This window comes from Poromitra crassiceps, assembly GCF_964638095.1.
Source record: "Poromitra crassiceps genome assembly, chromosome: 26".
Taxonomy (NCBI): domain Eukaryota; kingdom Metazoa; phylum Chordata; class Actinopteri; order Beryciformes; family Melamphaidae; genus Poromitra; species Poromitra crassiceps.
Window position 1 is genome coordinate 9996188 of NC_139640.1, and position 23623 is coordinate 10019810.

The 23623-nt window shown below is 42.2% G+C and overlaps 1 protein-coding gene across 1 annotated transcript; it reads right to left on the bottom strand.

Moving 5' to 3' along the window:
* Window positions 1-9681: 9681 nt before the first annotated feature.
* On the bottom strand, window positions 9682-23051 carry erfl1 (Ets2 repressor factor like 1; the record flags this gene model as incomplete). Its single annotated transcript, XM_083661189.1, has 5 exons — window positions 9682-10526; window positions 14469-14598; window positions 17394-17571; window positions 21105-21339; window positions 22991-23051. The coding sequence occupies 5 exons, from the start codon at window positions 23049-23051 to the stop codon at window positions 9682-9684; spliced, it is 1449 nt and encodes a 482-aa protein (XP_083517315.1).
* Between the last annotated feature and the right edge of the window lie 572 nt (window positions 23052-23623).

Below are 23623 nucleotides of genomic sequence, written 5' to 3' on the forward strand. Positions count from 1 at the left end.
CAGCACCAGCCGATCAACCACCGTACTATAAATAAACTACACTACAGAAGCGCAAGTCAATGTAAGTTCGTTGCTGATATTGAGGAATATTGTTTTTTATAATGCATAATTATTTTTGAGTTGTACATACATCAGCTACATCTTGTAAAAGCTCCATTAGCCCAAAGACTATATTTGGCCAACATCCTGGAAGTCTGTTGTGTTGCATATCCCTGATTGATCTCTTGTCATAGCGTTAATTGCCTGCTGGGACGCATGCATGCAGCCTACAGCAATTGATACTGTGTTTGCCTTTTTGGTTAGTGTGGTTTTCATAGTAGCTGATTCAAATGTTTACAGAGTTTATTGCTCAAACAAATGAAACTTTGTTGCCTCTTTGTTTCATTTCTTTGCTCAAACAAATGAAACATTGTTCCCTCTTTGATTTCTGCAGCTTTGCTTGGTGAGTGACAGACAGGCCACTTCAGCTCAATCCTAGCGTTACTGCGCCACCCTGTGGAGAAAAGTATGTACTACATCACCCTGCTCCTACTTGCACACTATTGTCCTAATAATAACAAATGAAACAGGGATGTGCACAGATAGACCCAGGCAGCACCTGCCCTTTTGGCCTCTGAAGATATTAGTATCATATGAAACTAGGATACTTAAATCATCCATTGGTACCAACAATATCATGCTAGCTTGTCAGCAAGGGGGCTTAATAACACTCCAGATTTAGGCTAGATCATGGTGAGGGAAAAACTGGCATTGCTTTCAACTTGGGGTCCCTTGACCTCTGACCTCAAGATATCTGAACGCATACCCAGCATAAAGTAGGCATGTCTGCCAAGACCAGAACCACCCGCCACAAGACCAGCTTCTTCCCAACCGCCATCAGCCTCACCAACAAGGCCCGGAAACCCCTTCCGCCAAGGGCCTCACCAACAACCCCACACACACACACAAACTCATTACCTCCTCCTAAATTCAACTGAACTCCCCCCCCCCATAAAACTGGAACTCATACTGTATCTAATTTAATGCCTGTCTAACTGGGACTGGTAAATTGATGTAAATTCCCTGCACATTAATGCCAATATAACTTAGCCTGTAAATTTCATGTACATTCAATGTAAACTCTTATCTAACTCTGACTGTAAATTCATGTAAATCCACTGCCTATTTAACGTATATTTAACTCAGTCTGTAAATCTCATGTAAATCCAACGTAAATTCATATTTATCATCCACAGAACACTTCACCACTCATGTAGCCTACATATTGTATATATTTACTCGATTTGATTTGATTGCACTTGCAACCTTGCGATTGCCGTTAGTTATCTTCCTACTTCTTATCCCTGTATATTGATGTAACCGCTACGCTGCATACAGACACTAAGACAAATTCCTCGTATGTAACTTGCATACTGTGGCAATAAAAGTGATTCTGATTCTGATTCTGATTCTGAAAGGGGAGCCTTTACAGACATGCCCACTTTATCCTAATCCCATGCAACAACAAAAAACATGCAGTTTTTTGCATGCCGTATCCACCTTATTTTTGAATGCCCCGCTGTAAAAAACAATGATGGGTACAAGGTCCGGTTTAAGTGACCTGATTGTTGCAGCTTGCCATTTCCTAAAACAGTTGATTGGAAAACTCTGCAGGTAAGATGGCCGCCTACACTTCCTTCTTTACCCTGGCAGAATTCCTCCCCCATAAACTAACATAACTTGGCCAATAATTATGTAACATACAAAATAAAACAAGCGGTAATGTCTCCATTTGATGTAGAATGCAGAGGAATATTGTATTTACTGCGCTGCTCTAAAATAACGTAGTTGGCTCGAGACTGTTTCGTCTTGGAACCCACTCGCTTTGCGCCAGAACACAAACGATTTGGGGGTGGAACACACCAGGATTGGCCAACGCCAACGCCAGTGCCCAGAACTGTCAAATCAAATCATCGACAGAGACGCTATGGCCCGCCTCCCAGTATTTTCAGTGTATCAGAGTTAGATAGAGAACGTGACAAATATAGCCACGTTATGCTTATAAACAACAAACTAACGCTGGTGATCCATATGGAAAGTTAACGGTGTTAATACTCGAAATGGTTAAAAGTTATATCAATTTGGTCATTCAGTGGCGTTTTACTGCCATGTCACATAGCTAGCTAGCCGCTAACATTAGCCACAGTAGGCTGCGCACTGCGCTCTTAAAGGGATATTTATCGACGAGACTTTTGCCAAGCTGGACCTGATCAGTGATTTGCAACGTTCGCCCAGACGGGTGTCAAGCTGTCAGCAACAAGGCTGGGAGGATCACACCGGAAGAAAAACCCAGAGGCATCATGGCCGCCAGAAATAAGGTGGATATACATGTGTTAATTGTCACCTATTCTTTATGGCCGGTGGCATCACGTTCCCCCAACGTTGGAAACAGGTTGGCTTACATTGTACTGTAAACAGCGCTCTCCACGCAATTTCATTATTTTCATGTTAATATTACTTTCTGAAACTTCCTTAAACTGTATAGGCAGTGTTATGTCCAAATGTAACTATTTATGCGAGATAAAAAAATAAATAAAAAAATCATCCACAAGCCGGATTGGAACCGGGTCCGACGTGGAAGCCAAGGCGCCTTACCCACTGAGCTATTTGTTTGTTTGTTTGTTTGTCTGTCTGTCTGTAATGCAACAGGTACTTATACGATGATACAGAATTTTCTTTTACATAATGTATGTTAACATTTATGTCACAAACGTGTTTTTATATTTAAAAATGGGCATCAATTTGGGCAATCAAAATGGTCAGTAGTGGGGAACGACAATGATATGATAAGGTAATAATGATTAGGTTTTTGCACAATTGACACAACTGCTCATAACCAATTGGCATGTTGTAACTAAATTTGGCCTGAATTCCTTATTATCTTGTGATGAAAGACAAACAAAGAAAATGTCATGTATAAATATAGACCTATAGGTATACACACACACACACGCACACACACACACACACACACACACACACACACACACACACACACACACACAAAAAAGTCATTTAGAATAAGCATTAGCGGGACATTGGCTTTGCAGCAACTTTATATAGATAATGCTGAATGCATTATGGCATATGAGAGAGAGGGACACACACACACACACACACACATTTATACAGCTTATCGAGCCAACCTTTGCCACCCTCGGCCCAACCATGTATGCCCAACCATTTATACAGCTCAATTTTTGCCAACCTCGTGCCAACGTTGGCCCAACTCTGGCCCAACTACGTTTTCAGCTGCCGACCAATGTCAACCATTGCCAACCTATTGCCAACGTGTCATTGCTATCTGGGTGGGGTCCTTAAACAGTCTTGGAATTACATACATTGGGTATGACTGGATAGCTAAGACTTGTGCATTCAATTAGTCCAATTGTATTCATGTGTGATGCTGTTAGTCCCCATAGTAGGCATTTAATTGTAGACTATTTTTGAAACTTGATCTCACTGTATAAAATGACAAAAAAAACAGTTAGTACATTGTCTTACATTTGTCTGTACAATGCATGTTGAGCCTGTACTTTAGTAACAAGTTCATGCAAATCTATGCTCTTTATTGCCATAGTAAATTTGAATTGCTTTTCATGTAAATTGGAAGGAGCTGAGCACAAGGACAGCACATGCGGACCTGACTATGTCACTTTATTTTGTATAACGAATTATGAGACGGGCGCCCTTTTTTCACTTGAGCACCTGCCCCCCAAAATGTCCTGATTTTGGGTGGCTTTTGGGTCTCAAGAGGCGGATGGCAGTTGGGTAGAAGCTGTGCCTGTGATGGGAGGCTCTGGTACTCCCGGATATCAGTCGTCTGCCATCGGGGAGGAGGACCCTGAAGAGCTCAATGAGTGTTTATATTTTCAATAGCCTTTTGGTTGGAAAGCACTGTTGGCTCTTCTTGGTGTTATGGCGCTGATTGAATCTGTGATGCGTGGTGCCCACTTGATAACCTGCATAGAACACACGCACGCATGCATACACGTACGCATGTACACACAAGGGTTGTACTTTTTAGTAAAATGTCTTCAATTTATGCTGACTTTTTTGAGTTGGACGACTATGAGAAACTCGAGCTATGTTTTAAAAAAGGTATCTTTTTCACTGCAAACTTTATCTGCCAGGCATGGGAGCAAAGACAAAACATTTTGTTTGGAGAATGATGTACGGATCTGTTTTTGGGGGGTCTGAGCAATGTGTTGCTCCGCCTCTTATGTTGTTTTGAATGTATTGGTGCTGTGACGTTTTTATTGTATTGTTTTATACATTGTTCTTACTGCTGTATTCTCTGTGTGTCCTGCAAGCCCATGTGGGCTGGGCACAGCAATGTGTATGACACCTTAATAAATAAATCAATCAATCACACACACACACACACACACACACACACGCACACACACACACACACTCCACCCGGTAACATTTAGATACAGTGGTCTGGTGCTGTCTTTGTGGGTTAGTGCATCACTAATTTAACAAGGCATTGCAACATCACACCCTGTGTGTTTGTAAATGTTTTATTCAGCTTTCTTCTTTATTTAGGCTGTGTTCATGTTTTTGGTCATATTTGTTCACGTTTCATATTGGTTGCTTACTTATTTCTCACTTGCACATTATTGCTGTAAAGCACTTTGTAACACTGTTTTGATTAGTACAGCTACACTATAAAGATTAGTGGAGAGAGCAGGAAAGAAAGTCATCATCATCATTATCATCATATCATCATCCCAACATAAATGGGAGCTCGGGCTCTGTTTCTCTGTCCCACTGTGATGTCATAAATCCCACTGTGGCATCATCAATTATGTCATAAATCCCACTGTGACATCATCAGTGATGTCTTAAATCCCACTGTGACATCATCAGTGATGTCTTAAATCCCACTGTGACATCATCAGTGATGTCATAAATCCCTCTGTGACATCATCAGTGGTGTGATAAATCCCACTGATGACATCATCAATGATGTCATAAATCTGACATCATCAGTGATGCTGGTCTCATTGGCCACACAGCAGCCGAGTTGCGGGCAAGGCCGCGCAGCGGCCGAGCTGCGAATGCGAGCTGCAGGGCCAAGCCCAGGAATCGAGCAATCTTCCTAGTATATAAAAGGGAGTAAGTGGGCTCTGTGTCTCTGTGTCTCTTAAATTGTTGTCCCACTAATGTCACAATGTCTAGGACATCATCAGTGATGTCACTGTAATTGTGATGTCACTGAGGATGTCACAATGTATATGACATCCTCAGTGATGTCACTCGAGCACTCAATGATGTTTGAGCAAATGTGCGCTGCGCATGCCAATAGAGCAGGCGAGGCCACGCAGCAGCTGAGCTGCGGGCGAGGCCGAAGTTGAGCAATTGTGATGTCATCAGTGATGCGAAGTTGAGCAATAGTGTACCGCAGGGATGACGTATTTTTGTAGGCTTATCCAGAAATCGCCACCATGTTGGTTAGTCGGTGGAACAGTCTATCTATGGGGTTTTAGAATGGGGATTTCACTTACATGCATCAAATAAGCTCTGAATTTGGTTTCAGCAGGATACTCTTCATGAACGCGAGTCATTTTTATGCCTTTTGAAGCGTTTTCTAAAAGTCACGTTTAAAAAAGAACACATTTACATTCCAAAAGTCATAAAAGTTATTCACGTTTGTGAAGATTATCCTGCTGAACCCAAATTACCGCTCCCATAAACTTTTGTTAACCACAGACCTTATCTTATGCATTTAAGTGAAATCCCCATTCTAAAACCTCATTCACCTTTCCTCTGATGAACCCAAGCACTACTTCCGGACTCATTCCTGTGGTGCCCTATTGTGCGCTGTACATGCCAATAGAGCAGGCGAGGCCGAGCTGCGGGCGTGCTGCAGGGTGGGTGAGAGCGAGCCCGCGCAGCGGGCGAGCCTAGGAATCGTACCGCAAGATTTCTAGTCCTCATCATATAAGATGAGTAAGTGGGCTCTGTGTCTCTGTTTACATTTTTTGTCCCACATTGTGATGTCACTGATGATGTCACAATGTCTATGAGATCACCACTGATGATGTTACAATATTGATGACATCATCAGTGATGCCAATCGAGCACTCGATGATCTCATCAGTGATGGTCACTCGAGCAATTGTGATGTCATCAGTGATGCCAAGTTGAGCAATTGTGCGCTGCGCATGGCATGCCAATAGAGCAGGCGAGGCCACGCAGCAGCCGAGCTGCGGGCGAGGCCGAAAGTTGAGCGATTCTGCGCTGAGTGACGTCACTCGAGCACCCCGTGATGTGATCAGTGATGGTCACTCGAGCAATTGTGATGTCATCAGTGATGCCAAGTTGAGCAATTGTGCGCTGCACATGCCAAAAGAGCAGGAGAGGCCACGGAGCAGCCGAGCTGCGTATGCGAGCCCGCGCAGCAGGCAAGCCTAGGGATCGAGTGCACAGTAAAGCCACAAACGTAATAAACCATTAGAGACAAATTCACATGATAATTAGTTTCTTGCAGTGTAATTTCTAAATAAAGGGAATTCAATGCTAATTGTTTCCATTATAAAGAAGAAGGCAGTTTAATTATTCACACAGTCATCCAAGGTTCGTTGATTATTGTTCCCATTTTGTGAAAGTGTTAAGTGTGTGTGAAAGAAATGCGTGCCCGTCCGCATGTCCTCGAGTGCCCACCGCCCGGGTGGGGTCGTCAAAAGGGCCTTTCTGTGTGGAGTTTGCATGTTCTCCCCGTGCCTCCTGGGGGTTTCCTTCATATAGGAACCCCCTTCACCAAAACATGCAATATCCTGGTTGCTAATGTGGTTCCTCCTCTGGTCGTTAAGGGCGCCTGTTCGGAGGGAGGGGAACTGGTTGGAATAGCGGGATCCTCCCACGTGCTATGTCCTACCGGTGAAGCTTCCCCTGTCAGGTGAAAAGAAGCGGCTGGCTAACTGCCCATGTCTCGGAGGAAGCATGGAGCCAGTTTCGGCTCTCCCCAGATCGGCAGAGGGTGGAGCAGCAACCAGGATAAATAAATTAAATTAGCACTAATGGGGGATAAAAATGGGATAAAAAATCGGGGGGAAAATATATATATAAAAAAAATGTGGGTGAAAGTATAACTTGTTTCAACATCAGTTTATAGTACTTTGCTTTGACAATACCAAACTTTCATTTCCAAAGTTTCATGTTCATTTCTTCATAACTTAGCACTTAGCAGCTAAGCTAAAAATGGGTTAAGAGCCAGTGATTTCTAGCCATAACCAGCACATACTTGATTACAATTTGCAAATCAATTTATGACACACTGAAAATATTGGTTTCATCATCACTGGTATCATTAATACAGTGCGATCCTTCCCCATCCTTAGTGTAAATATCACACTATCATTTCTGTTTATCCTCACTTCTGTCATCCATCACAGTCAAATGAGGCAGCACCAAAATTCAAACTCAGCAATAATTATTAGCAGTTAAGTTGGAGTTTTTTCTAAATAGGGTGATTTAATGTAATCAGAAGAAAACAAAAAACAAAAAAATGTGTTTCATCCCCGCGCTCTCTACGATACAGCCTACAATAATCGGCTATACTGTAATTATGGGGTTATGCCTAATAATGATAATTGTCTTCTTTGTTCCTGCAAGATGTAGCGGTGTAAATATTGAACTATTATGTGATGGACAAGCTGCAATTAATTTCAAACATTACGATAGGAATTTGTCGAGCAACAAGCCTATATACAAAGACAAGTCATCTTACCTTTTGTTGTTCACAGTAGCCTATTTCACACACAATGAATCCTGAACGAACTCAACAGTCCACTATCCAGAATATTGTTTATTGCTTTTGAAGATATTAATCTTTTCTTCTTTTTTGCACTTTCCATTTTTCCTCTTTACAGCAAAACAAAGAGAAGTGACAGGTAAAACCCACTGCATTGTCATTTTGGATTGTGTGCACACATACACGCACAAAGGAAATCATATTTACAGCCGTCAGTGTTACACCACACAGAAATGACTGTAGCAACTCAACACACATATAGAGCGTTACATTAACTTTATAATAGACTCCAGCTTTCACAACTAATCGTACTGTATAACCGCCACTGTTTATGACAAACCATAGGCTATGAAGCTGTACAATATGGGCTCGTATTGCACTCTGGGCTGAGAGACAGGGCCATAGAGAGGATGTTGGTCGTTAGATCTGGGTAGAGTGGAGATCAACCATTTTTTGTTACCCCCCACCCACACACACACACACACACACACACACACACACACACACACACACACACACACACACACACACACTTTTAATGTCTTCAAGCAAGCCTCATCGCTGCTGCCCGCTGCTGCTGGCATGGACAAAAATCATTGATTGAAATATAATCAACAACAGATTTTGGAGGGAGGGCTTAAAAATCAAATGCGGAGACCAATATATTTCACATTTGACTAATTACAGTACAGTTACACTGGGCGAATGCTAACTATAAAAATAAGTCTACTGGCATATTTTAAACCCAAAGGGTTCGAACACGGGGCATCTGCCAAAATGACCAAAGGGCACAATTAACTGGGGTGGAGGAAAATCGGAGACAATTCCCAGTATGAACTCTGTCCTCATCATAGAAAAACATCTTCAGAGTGCAGATATTCTGCCGTTAATAATTTAAACTTTGATACACCTAGGCTTATCGTTTTTCCAACATTTTTTAAATACTGAATTAAATCACAACAATACAGCTAAATCTTATAATAGGGAATAATAATTAAATGTAATGTACACCATAATAAAATATATACACAGAAATATTCATACAAATTTTTAGATTGGCCCAGCTCCCTCTACTCTCTTTTTCTTTCCCTTTGGAAAATAAGCAGGAAAGACTTGAACAACAGGACAAAATAAATACTCACAGACTATCACAGTTACGATATCAGAAATATGGATTTTCCCATTCAAATAAATTGGCAAGAAACAATATAATAATATCAAAGTAACAAGTAAGTGCATAATTGACTCTGGGGGCTAAAATCTGAAGAGTCGATTTGACTGAAAGAGACCAAGATGGAGACCACTAGGTGGCAGTGTTTGACTGTGTCTTAAAAGTCATACAGCGACATACTGTACTTTAAAATCTGAAGTATTACAGGACAAATCTGTCAAATTGGATCAATTTGATCATTATTCTTTATTCTGTTCTGTTAGTATAGGGATGCTGTTTGTTAATCGTTAAAAAATAAATAATAATAATAAATTACCACCTCACTGCCTTCGTTCTATGATAGCTCAGTAGCATACAACCAATTGTAGAGTACCGCTGGAAAAGCCTAAAACAAGTCTACAAGCCATGGAGCAATCATTTGGTTTGAGAGAGAAAAAACAGAAGGGACAAGATGGCAGCCAGTGACATCAAAACTGTAGTGGACTGTATGCAAGTTAAAAAGCTAGATAGGAAAAAAATAGAGGGCAAAAAAAAACGAATTTCAGAAACCAAGAACGTAAGTGATTTCTTGGGGGGGAGATTGTGAATGTGTCAGTTGCAAATTGAGAATAAAAAGCCCAACAGTGTCTCCGACGAGTGAAAGGAGAGAAAAAGAGAGGTATATAGAGAGTAAGACTGGCAAGATGGTGGACACAGAAGAGAAAATGTATTAGCTGCGGATCATTTTGAGAGTCTCTGTCTCCCTGTGTCTTTCATGCAGAGCCTTGGCAGGGGACAGGGGCGGAGGAAGGGACGGAGGTGGAGGAGCGACGGGCACCAGGCTCTTCAGAGGGTGGGGGGACACTGGAGGCGGGATGGAGGAGAGGGGTGGCAGCACACCGCCTTTCTTTCCATCCAACACGATCTGTGATCGACTCGGCAGCCTGGCTTCCTTGCCCGTGCCAAATTCGTGCTCGTTTTCATTCTCCGAACTGCAGTCGCTCAGATCCGTGATCTCCAGGTCCGAGTCCGACTCCGGGTCTTGCTTCAGCCCTCCTCCTCTCCGCTCCGAGGGGCTCTGCTTGCCTGTGCCGGCCCCGGCCGCCAGGCTCACCCCTCCCAGCCCGAGCCCGAGCCCCAGGCCTAGGCCCAGTCCTAGCCCCATGCCGTGGGGCGGATTGCCCTCCGCCCTTTCCCTGTCCCCCACCGAAGCCCCTATGTCCGTCCGGCCGATCGCCAGGCTCCCCGGGTAGGGGGGGAGTAGGAGTCTGGGCGGGCCACCCGCCGTGCCATTTGTCCCTCCCGTTTGTCCCGTCGCTCCCCTCTCACCCCCGCCCGCCGCCTCGCCCCCGGGGGGCAGCAGGGAGGAGAAGGGGTGGGGGAGCTGGGAAAGGCTGCTCTGCAAAGGGTTGGGGTAAAAGTGGGAGGGGTAGAGGGAGCCGGGGGGCAGTTTGGGGCAGTTGTTGAGAGAGAAGGCTCCTGGGAGGTAGGGGTTGAAGCCCCAGGGGTAGTCAAAGGGTGGGTTGCGAGCGTAAGGGCCCAGCAGGGAAGGAGGTTTGGAGTAACATGGAGCACCTATAGGACAGAGACGATGCAGAGACAGAGGGGTTAGCTCTCACAAGGGCTAAAGGTTTCTTGACTTGACATACAACATCCAAGAATGTTGGCTAATTATGTTCAAAGGTATTAGCAAGTCTAATCAGAAGCCACAGGGGCTAATTCTGCTACGGTTGCTTTCAACAACAACAAAAAGTGATGGTTCATTTATGCATGCCAGTAATATGTAGTACTTTTCCACTTTCAACTGCAAACTAGAGATTCTGAATTGTGGAGACAAATGCAAAACTTCACAGACTATATATATATATATATATATATATATATATATATATATATATATATATATATATATATATATATATATATATACTGCAGCCCAGAGGTATGGAGGGGAGGAGGGGATGGAGGAAAGGCAGGAAGAGATGAAGTGATGAAACAAGTAAAAATATGGGGGGCAGAGAAGCATATATATATATATATATATATATATATATATAATAAAAAAAAAAATAAAGAATTCAAGATTCATTTTAATAGCCATAGTGAGTAATCAGAATGATGAGGCATCAGAGTTTACATCCATCGGGTGATATACTGTAAAAAAAATACAATACTTTGAAAAATGCTGCCACTGTTTTGAAGATGTATCACAGTGGCGACAGTCTCATCGTAAAAAATAATAAAAAATGCTTGTGATAGAAACCTACAGTAGTCCATGTGCTAGCAGAGGTTAAGTCATTGACAGAAATCAAGCTTGCAATCTGTCCATCTCTTGTTCCCCCCCCCACTGTTTTGACATGCCACCGTAGATGAACCTTTTAATGTATAGCAAATACGCCAGTGTAGATGAACCTTTTAATGTATAGCAAATACACCAGTGTAGATGAACCTTTTAATGTATAGCAAATACACCAGTGCGCTCTGTTTGATTTGGGTAACTTGTAAGCATCATTTGATCACAGAAAAAGGGGGTAAAATTGAAGTGATGCTGGAATTCAATTTTATTGAACAAACAAAAACCCTACTGTACTTCCTTCCAACTGACAGCCGACTCAGAGATTCTCTCTCTCCCTCTCTCTCCCCCTCCTCCCTCTCTCTCCCTCTCTTTTAGTCTCACTCTTTCTCCCTCTCTCTCTCTTTCACTCTGTTATTTACTATGCAGGGCTAATTTGGCACAGTGGTGAAGTGTCTCAGTGTGCTGGAGCCAGGAGTAGCTGGCAGACACATGAATATTGAATCAGTCGGGCGCACAGGCCTCACTTGCTTATGAAAACACAGTAATGGGGACGCCCACAGGCCACAAACTGAAGCCTGCACCCTCAATTAGGGCCTTCCTGCCTGGGAAGGGATTAGGACAGCGGGGGCACATGGGAGGGAGAGGAGGATGGGAAGGGAAGAAGGGGGGAATAGGACCTGAGGACAAACATAAGTGGGGGGGCGCGGGGGGTTCAGGTTGTGTGTGAGTCTACATGCATGTCTGTTTACACACTAACTCAGCGGCAGCTCTGCACAGTAAGCAGACACCAGTGTTGGGCAAGTTACTTTCAAAATGTAATATTACTAGTTACTTTCATTTGAAAGTAATAAGTTACTTTACAATATTACTTTCTGTGTAGAGTAACTCGTTACTTATTTACACTACTTTTGCATTACTTTTACCAAAACAACAGCAGCAGCAGAATGACATCGCTGCCCCGGAACCATCCCGAAAAATTATTTCAACCGCCTTGAAGTCAGTGTAAACAATCCAAAATTCTAAATGTTATTCTTTTCCTTTGCTATTGTCATCTATAGTGGTTATTTGCATAAAAACAACACACAGTTTGATTAGGAAATGATTGTATCTTTTTTAAATGTGTGCTTTGATTTAATACAATGTAACTCAATTTGTAACTTGAGTTACTTGACAAAGTAACTGATATAATATTACTGAAATCCTATAAGTAATAAGTTATATTACTGAGTTACTGCTAAAAGTAATATATTACATGTAACATGTTACTTTTGTAATGAGTTACCCCCAACACTGATTCTGATGCAGCGGCACTGAAAAGCACGTGTATATAGAGAAAAATAGAAACAAAGACGGCGGATGCGTAAACACACATAATAATCAAGGAGAGCCAGACAACAACATACACGCATCCATTGCTGCAGTGACACACAAATAATGAAACCTCCACTTTGGGGCATGCTGAAATAGAGGAGGGCAAGTGGTCATACTGAGTTTGTGGCTGATTTGTTCATGCTCGCTCTGACCACTAGCTGATATGCATAATTCATAATTCTGGCCTCTCTCACCTAACTGCAGGCTGTAATGGGTCTCTTATTTCCGTTAACAATAACTGTTCATTTATTTTTTTCATTTTGTTTTTTCCTCCATCTCCTCCTTTCTTTGTTTAAGAGGCCATTTACACCTGGCGCTAACATGCGTCTTCTGTGATCAGATTGCAATCAGATTGTGTTTTCATCACTTGAAATGCCAGGTGTAAACACCCCCAAAACGCATCGAAGAAGGATTGCAAATCTGATCGGCCAAACCACCTCCGGAGGTGGTCAGGGATGCATTGTGTACACATTGAACACAAGTGTAAATGCAATGTGTCCTCTCAATCTGGATACACCAACTTTATGCCGATTGAGAGGACAACCATTTCTGCAATCTGATTGCAATCAGATTGCAGAAAACGCATGTTAACGCCAGGTGTAAATGCAATCAGGCTGAAGTGATAAAACACAATCGGATTGCAATCTGATGGCAGAAACCACATGTTAACGCCAGGTGTAAATGGCCTCTCTGTCTCCTTTCTGTGCATACTTCCAGTTCCTATATGCCTATTGGGTCATATTTTGTGTGATAATGAGAGTGTTATATAACATTGTAACCTTAAAACCTTATGTATTCATAAGCCTGGGTTATAGTTTAGATAAACAGACATCTTACTAACACAATCTCGGGGTTCGGGCCGGGGCTCGAGCCCGTGAATGTAGCCAATGGGAACGGGACGGGCCCACACAGAATGGGCTCGGATCGGGTCGGGCTTGTTTTTTTGGGGCCCAGCAGTCTATAAGCTCTAGCACTAAGAGTGTCTGACTAACTCCTCCTCCTTTTTGTCTGATTTATTTCTCAACATTCTCTCCACCCGTGTGCGTCACGACCAGTGTTGGGCAAGTTACTTTCAAAATGTAATATACTACATATTACTAATTACTTTCATTTGAAAGTTACTTTACAATATTACTTTCTGTGTAGAGTAACTTGTTACTTGTTACACTACTTTTGCATTACTTTCATCAAAAATAACAGCAGTAGCAGAATGACATCGCCGCCCCGGAACCATCCCGAAAAATAATTGAAACCGTCTTGAAGTCAGTGTAAACAATCCAAAATTCGAAATGTTATCCTTTTCCTTTGTTATTGTCATCTATAGTAGTTATTTGCATAAAACGGCACAATTTTATTAGGGAATGATTGTATCTTTATTTAAATATATGCTTTGACCAAAATAATGTAACTCAATTTGCAACTTGAGTTACTTGACAAAGTAACTGGTATAATATTAGTTATCCTATAAGTAATAAGTTATCTTACTGAGTTACTGCTAAAAGTAATATATTACATGTAACATGTTACTTTTGTAATGAGTTACCCCCAACACTGGTCATCTATAGTGGTTATTTGCATAAAACTGCACAATTTGATTAGGGAATGATTGTATCTTTATTTAAATATGTGCTTTGACCAAAATATTGTAACTCAATTTGTAACTTGAGTTACTTGACAAAGTAACTGGTGTAATATTACTGTTATCCTATAAGTAATAAGTTATATTACTGAGTTACTGCTAAAAGTAATATATTACATGTAATATGTTACTTTTGTAATGAGTTACCCCCAACACTGGTCACGACAGACCGGCGGCACTGGTCATCTTACAGTAACTTGTCTCTTCTCACCTGAACTGAGAAAGGGGAACGCGTCCAGCCTCAGCTTGTCTCCCTCTGGTCCCGGTGCTGCGGTGCCTCGATCGAACAGGGACGTCCCTCTGCCCGAGTCTGGCAAACGAGGAAACAGGGACTGTAGGGCCTGAGAAAGAGAGAGAAAGAAGAAGAAACGAAGAGTACAATGATCAGTTCATATCATTTAAAAACAAATCTAATTTTACTCCAAATTCCAAAACATAGAGTATGTATTCCTACAAAGCCACCTTGTGCAGGGTGCAAGTCATTTGCAGTGTTGGGCAAGTTACTTTCAAAATGTAATATATTGCATATTACTAGTTACTTTCATTTGAAAGTGATAAGTTACTTTACAATATTACTGTCTGTGTAGAGTAACTCGTTACTTATTACACTACTTTTGCATTAGTTTCACTGTAATAACAGCAGCAGCAGAATGACGTCGCCGCCCCGGAACCATCCCGACAAATAATGTCAACCACCTTGAAGTCAGTGTAAACAATCCAAGATTCTAAATGTTATTCTTTTCCTTTGTTATTGTCATCTATAGTGGTTATTTGCATAAAAACACACAGTTTGATTAGGAAATTATTGTATCTTTATTTAAACATGTGCTTTGATTTTTTTTTTTAAACGAATAATTTGTAACTTGTGTTACTTGACAAAGTAACTGGTATAATATTACTGAAATCCTATAAGTAATAAGTTATATTACTGAGTTACTGCTAAAAGTAATATATTACATGTAATATGTTACTTTTGTAATGAGTTACCCCCAACACTGGTCATTTGATGACAGTGTGGCACCCCACAGAATGTGATGATGTAAACAGTGCCACTGCCGCAGCAAGGACAGGATAAAAGCGGGTGCCACGGGGGACTTGGAGGAAACGGGAGGTTGCAGGACTCAGAGGCTCAAGAGACTCAAAGGCAGGAAGAGGACGGAGTCAAATGGAGGCCAGCGATTAAGAACGTGGCTACAAAGGATAAATGGCGGACAAAAGGACGAATAGGACTGAGATCTGAGATTTTTTTTTTTTTTTTTTTTTTGACTGCAGTGTGCATGTCAATTGCCGTGTGCATAGAGGTATTTTAAAAAATAAGTGAGGAGGAGGAGATAAAATAAATGGAGCAGCGAAAGAATCGAGGGGGCATTTGGGGGGGATTTTTTTTTCCTCCTAGCACGACTTTGGATCAATAGTATCTGTCACCCCCTCAGCCCCCAAGTTTGAAAGGCGAGACTGTAGGTTACTCCCAAGCCGCATGATCTGCGTTGCTTAACAAACCCGCATTAATGAGGCGCCATTGATCTGATCTGACGCGACCCTTTTTACTTTCCATTTCTTTCATTTTCAATCGATGACAGATGGATATACAGATCAGATGGATATACACCATCGCCACGGAGACGAGGATGAGAGAGAGAACGGAGGAGGGGGGGGGTAACGTCTTCTTCCCCCCGCCTCCACTTTCTCCTTCAGCGTCTGTCTCTCTCCTTAACCCCCCTCTTAAGGAGGGCACAGACAAGTGATGGATGAATCTACTGTAGTTTTTAAGTTATGTGTGCACTTTCTGGAACATTTCTTGTCTAAAATAATGAAATATAAAATATAACTCACAATGGCAGCAGGTCCAAATAAAGCACTCTACAATACACGTGTAGTTATGTGGTTACTCCCATTATTTAGTCACATTTATTACATTTATTTTATTTCCCCTCCCCTCTTTGATGGGCCCATCAGTGAAGTTATAACGTTATATATTTCCAAATTGAACGAGGACAGTTTTATTCATGTTTCACCTCTGGCGTTCTGATACAATTTATCTTTGTAAAAAAAATTCACAATCTCTCAGGGCAAATAAGTGAATTGTATTCTATTACGACCACTGGCCTTCCATTAGAGACATTGAATAAAAGATAGACGCGATGAGTAGCTACAAACCCCATCCCCTTTCAAAAAGCAGAGTGCACAGCAGGAGCCCGGGAACTACAACAGACACAGACGGATCACTAGAATGAAATGGATTTCGGTTACCCAAATTAAATCCTGTTTAATAAACAATTAAGCATTGGCTATCATGTCTCGATATCACTCCTGCATTTCTTGTTGTTCCAGCTTTTGTAGTACATACAGCTAGGTTTCCATTGTTCCCTGTAGGGCTGGTTACTGAATTATGTGCACAATACTGAAGATAGGTAATCATAACAAAAACAAACTATATATATATACCGTATATATATATATATATATATATATATATATATATAGGGGGTACGGTGGTGCAGTGGTAAGCGCTGTCGCCTCACAGCTCGAAGGTCCTGGGTTCGATTCCCACCTGGGATGCTGTGAACGCTGAAGGAATGAGTGCCCGTCCGCATGTCCTCGAGTGTCCACCACCCGGGTGGGGTCGTCAAAAGGGCCTTTCTGTGTGGAGTTTGCATGTTCTCCCCGTGCCTCCCGGGGGTTTCCTTCATATAGGAACCCCCTCACCAAAACATGCAATATCCTGGTTGCTAATGTGGTTCCTCCTCTGGTCGTTAAGGGCGCCTGTTCGGAGGGAGGGGAACTGGTTGGAATAGCGTGATCCTCCCACGTGCTATGTCCTACCGGTGAAGCTTCCCCTGTCAGGTGAAAAGAAGCGGCTGGCTAACTGCCCATGTCTCGGAGGAAGCATGGAGCCAGTTTTGGCTCTCCCCAGATCGGCAGAGGGTGGAGTAGCAACCAGGATAAATAAATTAAATTAGCACTAATGGGGTTTAAAAATGGGATAAAAAAAAATATATATATATATATATATGCTTCTCTGCCCCCCATATTTGTACTTGTTTCATCACTTCATCTCTTCCCGCTTTTCCTCCTTCCATCCCTCCCAACCATCAATCTCATCCTCTCCAGATCCATCCCCTCCTCCCCTCCATACCTCTGGGCTGCAGTCCGGTGCGGCGGAGCCCCCGTTGAAGTGATTCTGGGCCAGCAGGAAGGGCGAGTTGGCCATGTCCAGGAGGGGGTAGTTCACCAGCACCACCTTGCTGAAGTTGAACTTGTAAGTGAAACGCTTCCCTTTGGTTTTGTGCAAAATGCGCTTGTTGTAGTAATACCTGTGAAGCAGAGGATATGAAAGGAGGAAGGGGATGAGATGAGGGGGATGAAGGAAAAAAAGGAAAAGAGGAGGAAAGGCTTAATATAATGCCGGCATTAAGGCCTTTGCTTTTCTCCCTAACACAGAGCATAGGTAAACAACTCTAGTCCTGTAGGGCCAGAGCTATCTGATTTCCCACTGTTTTTATTTAGCCCCTCCTTCCACAAATCAATTGCTGTCTGGCTGCCTCGATTCAATACAATATGGTTCTATAAAGGCAAATTCTATTCTTCTGCTAACAGACACTTTGGCTGCATTTCCCAAAAGCTTCTTAGCGCTAAGAAGCTTCTTACGGGGAGCCTTAAGAAGGGTCAAAGAAGCTCCCGATTGCTTCTTAGCCTAAGTTGATCTTCCGTTAAGAAGGCTGCGTTTCCCAAAAGCTTCTTAAGAAGCTAAGAAGCTTCTTTGACCCTTCTTAAGGTTCCCGTAAGAAGCCAACGAAGCCAACGCGTTTCCCGATTGCTTCTTAGCCTAAGATGATCTTTCGTTAAGAAGGTTTTGTAAGAAGGGTCTGGGTCATTCTTAACACCTTCTTAATGACGAAACACTGGCAGATTCAGCCGCGTCAGACAAAAGGACATAATAATATAGTCCACTGTTGTGTTTTTCCCTGTTTCCTTTCTTTCATGCACCTTTTAGTGTTTAAAATTGGGGAACACTTGAAAATCTCTCCTCTATGTAATATGGTTACTTGTGTTTTAAATGTTTTACCGTAGGCTATATTCCTCTAATCAGAATGGATTCCTTTTATAATAAGAATGTTGTGGATTTATATAGCACCTTTCACAGAACCCTTCTTAAGAGCCTTCTTACACCCTTCTTAACAGCCTCTAAGAAGGCTGTTAAGAAGGTGTTTGGGAAACAGCCTTCTTAACTCCTTCTTAAGGAGTTAAGAAGCTTCTTAACTCCTTAAGAAGCGTCTTTGTTGGGAAACGCAGCCAAAGTCAAGAAGCTAAACTCCTGAATCAGAGGTTGTGCACCCACTGACACACAGCAGCGTTTCCAATGAACAAAACAAAGGGCTGCCTCTGTGATGCATAGGACTTGTTAGGAATTCAAAAACAATACTGTCTTGATTTTTGGTATTATCAATTTTATGGCATAAAAGGGTATATTGGAAGGTATCGAAAAGCTTAAAGATATTGGCTTCTACAATGAGAAACATTGTTTATGGGCATTTGTAACGAGCACAGAGTAAATACATTGATTTCAGTTTCAACAGCACAAGGCATGTACAGGTAGCCTGGTAAACCGCCCGTCACGTGAACTCACATTTAGTGAAACCTATGTGGAGCTATACCGTCCATCTGGCAGCGTCAGGTTAATGTACAGGTGCATGTTAATGTTAAATCGAGAATAATTTACCCTATTGAATAATGAAATGTACTTTCATTTAATGAAGAGTTATATGGCGGGGGGGGGGGGGAGTTGTCAACATGGTATTGAATTTTAAGTATCAGAACTTAAATTAGCATTAGCTAACTCCGGCATATTTACATGTTTTCGTATATAGAGGCTTCTGTATTTCTGAACATGTCCATTAATGTGCATTGTCCCGTCACAATAAACCAATAAAGTAAAGTAAAGAAGAGATATCAAAGATTATATCCAATGATATCCAACCTAGGTGAAGTGTAATGCATATGAACTCAAGAAGCTGTCACTGTCTCCAGCAGTAAACACAAAGAGGTGGAATAACAAGAGACGTCGCCACGGTAACGACCTCAGGTGTCTCCCGCTGGGCATGTCGCGCCGTGTGTTTCCTGTGCCACCCACTGAGGTGTCACAATCTACAGTCTGCCAGGATGCCAGCTCACGATGCCATCTGGGCCAGGTAACGAGACTGAGCGTTCAGGTAAGGTGGGCAGTAGGGGTGGGGGAAAAAATCGATACACCATAGTATCGCGATATTTTGCCTGACGATATTGTATCGATATTTGGACGCCAAGTATCGATATTGCAAAAAAAAAAAATGTTTTTTTTTGCAGGCCATGCCAGGCCACCCGGGCTACTAAACTTTAGTTCCAAAGCCAGCAGTAAAAAAAAATGGTAGCATATTTTCATTTTGTTTTAACAGCAACAGTTTTGTCATAACAGTAATTTACAAATTCCCCAGTTACTGAATGGGCTGCACAAGTTTTGTGCAAGTGAAGTGAAGTTGCATTGTTCAAAAACTACCTAAGTACAGTAGTCCACACAGGTGGACTGTAAGTAGACTGCAACAAACAGTTCAGTTTGTCAGGTGCATGCAACTATGACATGACTTTATGAAAGTTGTTCGTCTGTCTACTTGACAATGTTGCTGCAATAAAATGGTTGAAGTCAGATGTACAGACTGGAAAATTGTTCTTATATAAACCAGATGTTGACAAAGTTTTCCTTTGGGGACATCATTTGCAGTTGAAAAAGTAAGAAATTGCAATATATCGAAATATCGCAATATTCAATATATCGCAATATTCACTATATCGCAATATCGGCAATATCGCAATACTATCGTATCGTGACTCAAGTATAATTTTAGTATCGTATTGTGGGCATCTGGTGATTCCCAACCCTAGTGGGCAGGAAGGGAGGCTGCAAATTGCAAACCTGGGGACTTGTCACGGCGCCGATAGGAGCTTTAATCGTGGACGTCATTGTTTGCCGCGTTCAAATTCCTTTCCTTCAAAGTGACCCACGGTGTGTGTGCAGCCAGTACAGAGCGCGTTGCACAGCCTCAGCGTTAAACACTGGCTATACCGAGCGCCTCATTATGCAGACATACATACTATATCAACAAACACAGCGGCGTGTATCAGCATGTAGCCACAGTGGTCGTGCCCGGTGCAATGATGTGTACGTGTTTTGCTTTGCGTGGCAATTGTGCCGTGGCCCTTAATTGAGCAATTAAGTGAGGCTAATTAAGAAGGCTAATTGTGGCCCCAGCCAATTCATAACAATTAGACCCTGACGACAGCCCCCATTAACAAGAGGCCAAAGGAAAGCAGAGGGAGGGGGTGTGTGTGGGGGGGGGGGACAAGTCTAGGTGCTGTCATTTGCATAAGAAAACTCCGTGTGGGGGTGGGTGGGGGTGACGTATAATACTGAAGGTACTGTATGTAAGGTGATTGTTTTCATCACTTTCAGCAAGCTTGGTGCAAAGCAGTTTTTCTGAAGGGAATTCTCATGAAGCCCAAGCACATGCTTAATTTTGAAATCTCGATTGAATTTTTTATTTAGCTTTATTAGGATGTCCACAGATAAGGAGAAATTGAGGGTATCGACACTCCCCAGGAAAAGACCCATCTTTATCTCTCCATGTTCACTAACATGGAGAAGAGAGATGTAAGTGTGGCTTCAGTCCAACAATCTGATAAAACGCTTGATTTGTTTGATAACGATAGTTGTTGCTGACTGACATTCACAATGTAGGTGCTGTCCCATACGATGACATGACGTCTTTTACCAAAACATGAACACACAATCAGAAACATACATGTCCCATCATACCTCAGTGCCCGGCTCAGCTTGTCATAGTTCATGTGAGGTTTGCATTTCCTCATCCCCCACAACTTGGCCACCTCGTCCGGGTCCTTGATGACAAACTCTCCGTAGTCGCCCTGCCAGGCGATCACCCCCTGGTACTCCTCCTTCTGCAGCAGCTCCAGGATGAAGTGCCACAGCTGGATCTGTCTGGAGCCGGGGCTCGACTCTGGCTTGTAGGCCCAGTCTGGGAAGGCGATGCCTGGGCAAATGGGAGCAGGAAAGTGGGAGGATGGTGGTTATAGGGGGGGCCTGTCGTTTTTTCCTGGTGCTCGCCAGGGGGATTTGCTGTCCGCATGACGGATGAGTGATGGGGGGTGAGGGATGATGTGTTTAATATCAGAGCACATGCCTTGAGCAATGTTAGTCTGTGCTAATGCCCCCTGGCCTCAACAGATTGGTCAGTGGGCTGATGACAGCTCTCTGGGAGAGATCTGATTGATGCTACTGGAGCCTGAATCCTAAAAGCCGACTGCTTTACATCTGATAGAATTAACTAGCTCTTTAAGTCAAGTAATCCTGGCAAAACAACTGGCCTCAGTCAACACTAAGGACATAGCGTATAACTGACTTTGTTCACCGGTGTTGGGGGTAACTCATTACAAAAGTAACATATTACATGTAATATATTACTTTTAGCAGTAACTCAGTAATATAACTGATTACTTATAGGATTTCAGTAATATTATACCAGTTACTTTGTCAAGTAACTCAAGTTACAAATTGAGTTACATTTGATTAAATCAAAGCACATATTTAAAAAAGATACAATCATTTCCTAATCAAACTCTGTGTTTTATGCAAATAACCACTATAGATGACAATAAAAAAGGAAAAGAATAACATTTCAAATTTTGGATTGTTTACACTGACTTCAAGGCGGTTGAAATACTTTTTCGGGATGTACCGGGGCAGCGATGTCATTCTGCTGCTGCTGTTGTTTTGGTAAAAGTAATGCAAAAGTAGTGTAATAAGTAACGAGTTACTCTACACAGAAAGTAATATTGGAAAGTAACTTATTACTTTCAAATGAAAGTCACTAGTAATATGTAGTATATTACATTTTGAAAGTAACTTGCCCAACACTGGTAGTAGTACTACTGAGACATCATCGCTATAATGATCAAGTATTATCATGATTTTGATGAGTAAAGTATTATCATGATTTTGATGAGTAAAGTATTATCATGATTTTGATGAGTAAAGTATTATCATGATTTTGATGAGTAAAGTATTATCATGATTTTGATGAGTAAAGTATTATCATGATTTTGATGAGTAAAGTATTATCATGATTTTGATGAGTAAAGTATTATCATGATTCTGATGAGTAAAGTATTATCAGTTACAAGTTATGGCTCAGTTACACAATGTTCAAAGACGTGTGCAGGTGCAAGGCTATTTTCAGAATGAAAGATGTGCCTTGTAGCAGATCTGATGCAACAAAGCAAGATTAGATCACTCTTGAAAGGACCTGCTACTTCAACCTAACATGACAATAGAGACAGTCAGCATGTCTGGGAACGCCCACAAAATGTTAAACGGCTGGCGCGCCAGTGGGGTAAAACCGCCCATATATCTCATGGGCTGACTCACCAAAAGACGGTGCTGCGGCTCTAAACTACAGGTTTGGGGGTTCTAGAGCAGAACACAAGACGTCTGCTCAGATGTGGGTTTACTGCGGTGGTTAAATCCCCGATCGTGTCTGCCTGGGCTGGGCTATCAGCTAAATTCTAACTTTGCTGAATGGATAGAACGGGGGTTTTTACCCCACCCTGACCCCGCCCCCAGCCAGGCTGAGCCAGCTAAACCAGCGTCTATGACGAGACGTGGCCTCAACCTATGGGACTGACCTGGCGTCCAGAGGGCGGGCACCGGGGGGAGCAGCAGATCACTGACGCAGTTACAGTCCATGCCTCCACAACACCTGGAAGAAAGGGAAGACGGGGGAGAGATGGGAGAGAGGGAAAAGAGTCAAACATGATTATTACAGTAAACTTGACTTTTGCACGCATACTTGGCACATGTACTTCCTGAATAATGAAAGCGAGAAGAGAGAAGTTTCAGAGATTTGTGTGTGTGTGTGTGTATGTGTGTGTGTGTGTTAAAGTCAGAGTCTAACCAACTGGCAGTTAATTTTAGTGAGTTGGAAGAAAGAGTTGACGAATGTACAATTTGTTGAAAAAATTCTAGTAGGTGGGAGTCAAACTGAGAATGGAGGTATTGCGTGAAGCTCTGAGGGCATGCTATGGCTTTAAAAACACACCTTAAATCAATGTGAAATATGACAGGGTTGTGTTTCATATGTTTTGGTAGACTTCAGGTGTTTGATGGAGGTGATCTTTGCGTGGCCACCGGAGGCAGTGTCTGATGCAACATGGTGGACGTCCCTGTAGTGCATTTATCAATAGGAGAAATTAAAGGGACCTTTGAAGAAGCGAGACGATGCAGTAAAGAAAATACCTGAATAAATATAAATAAATAAA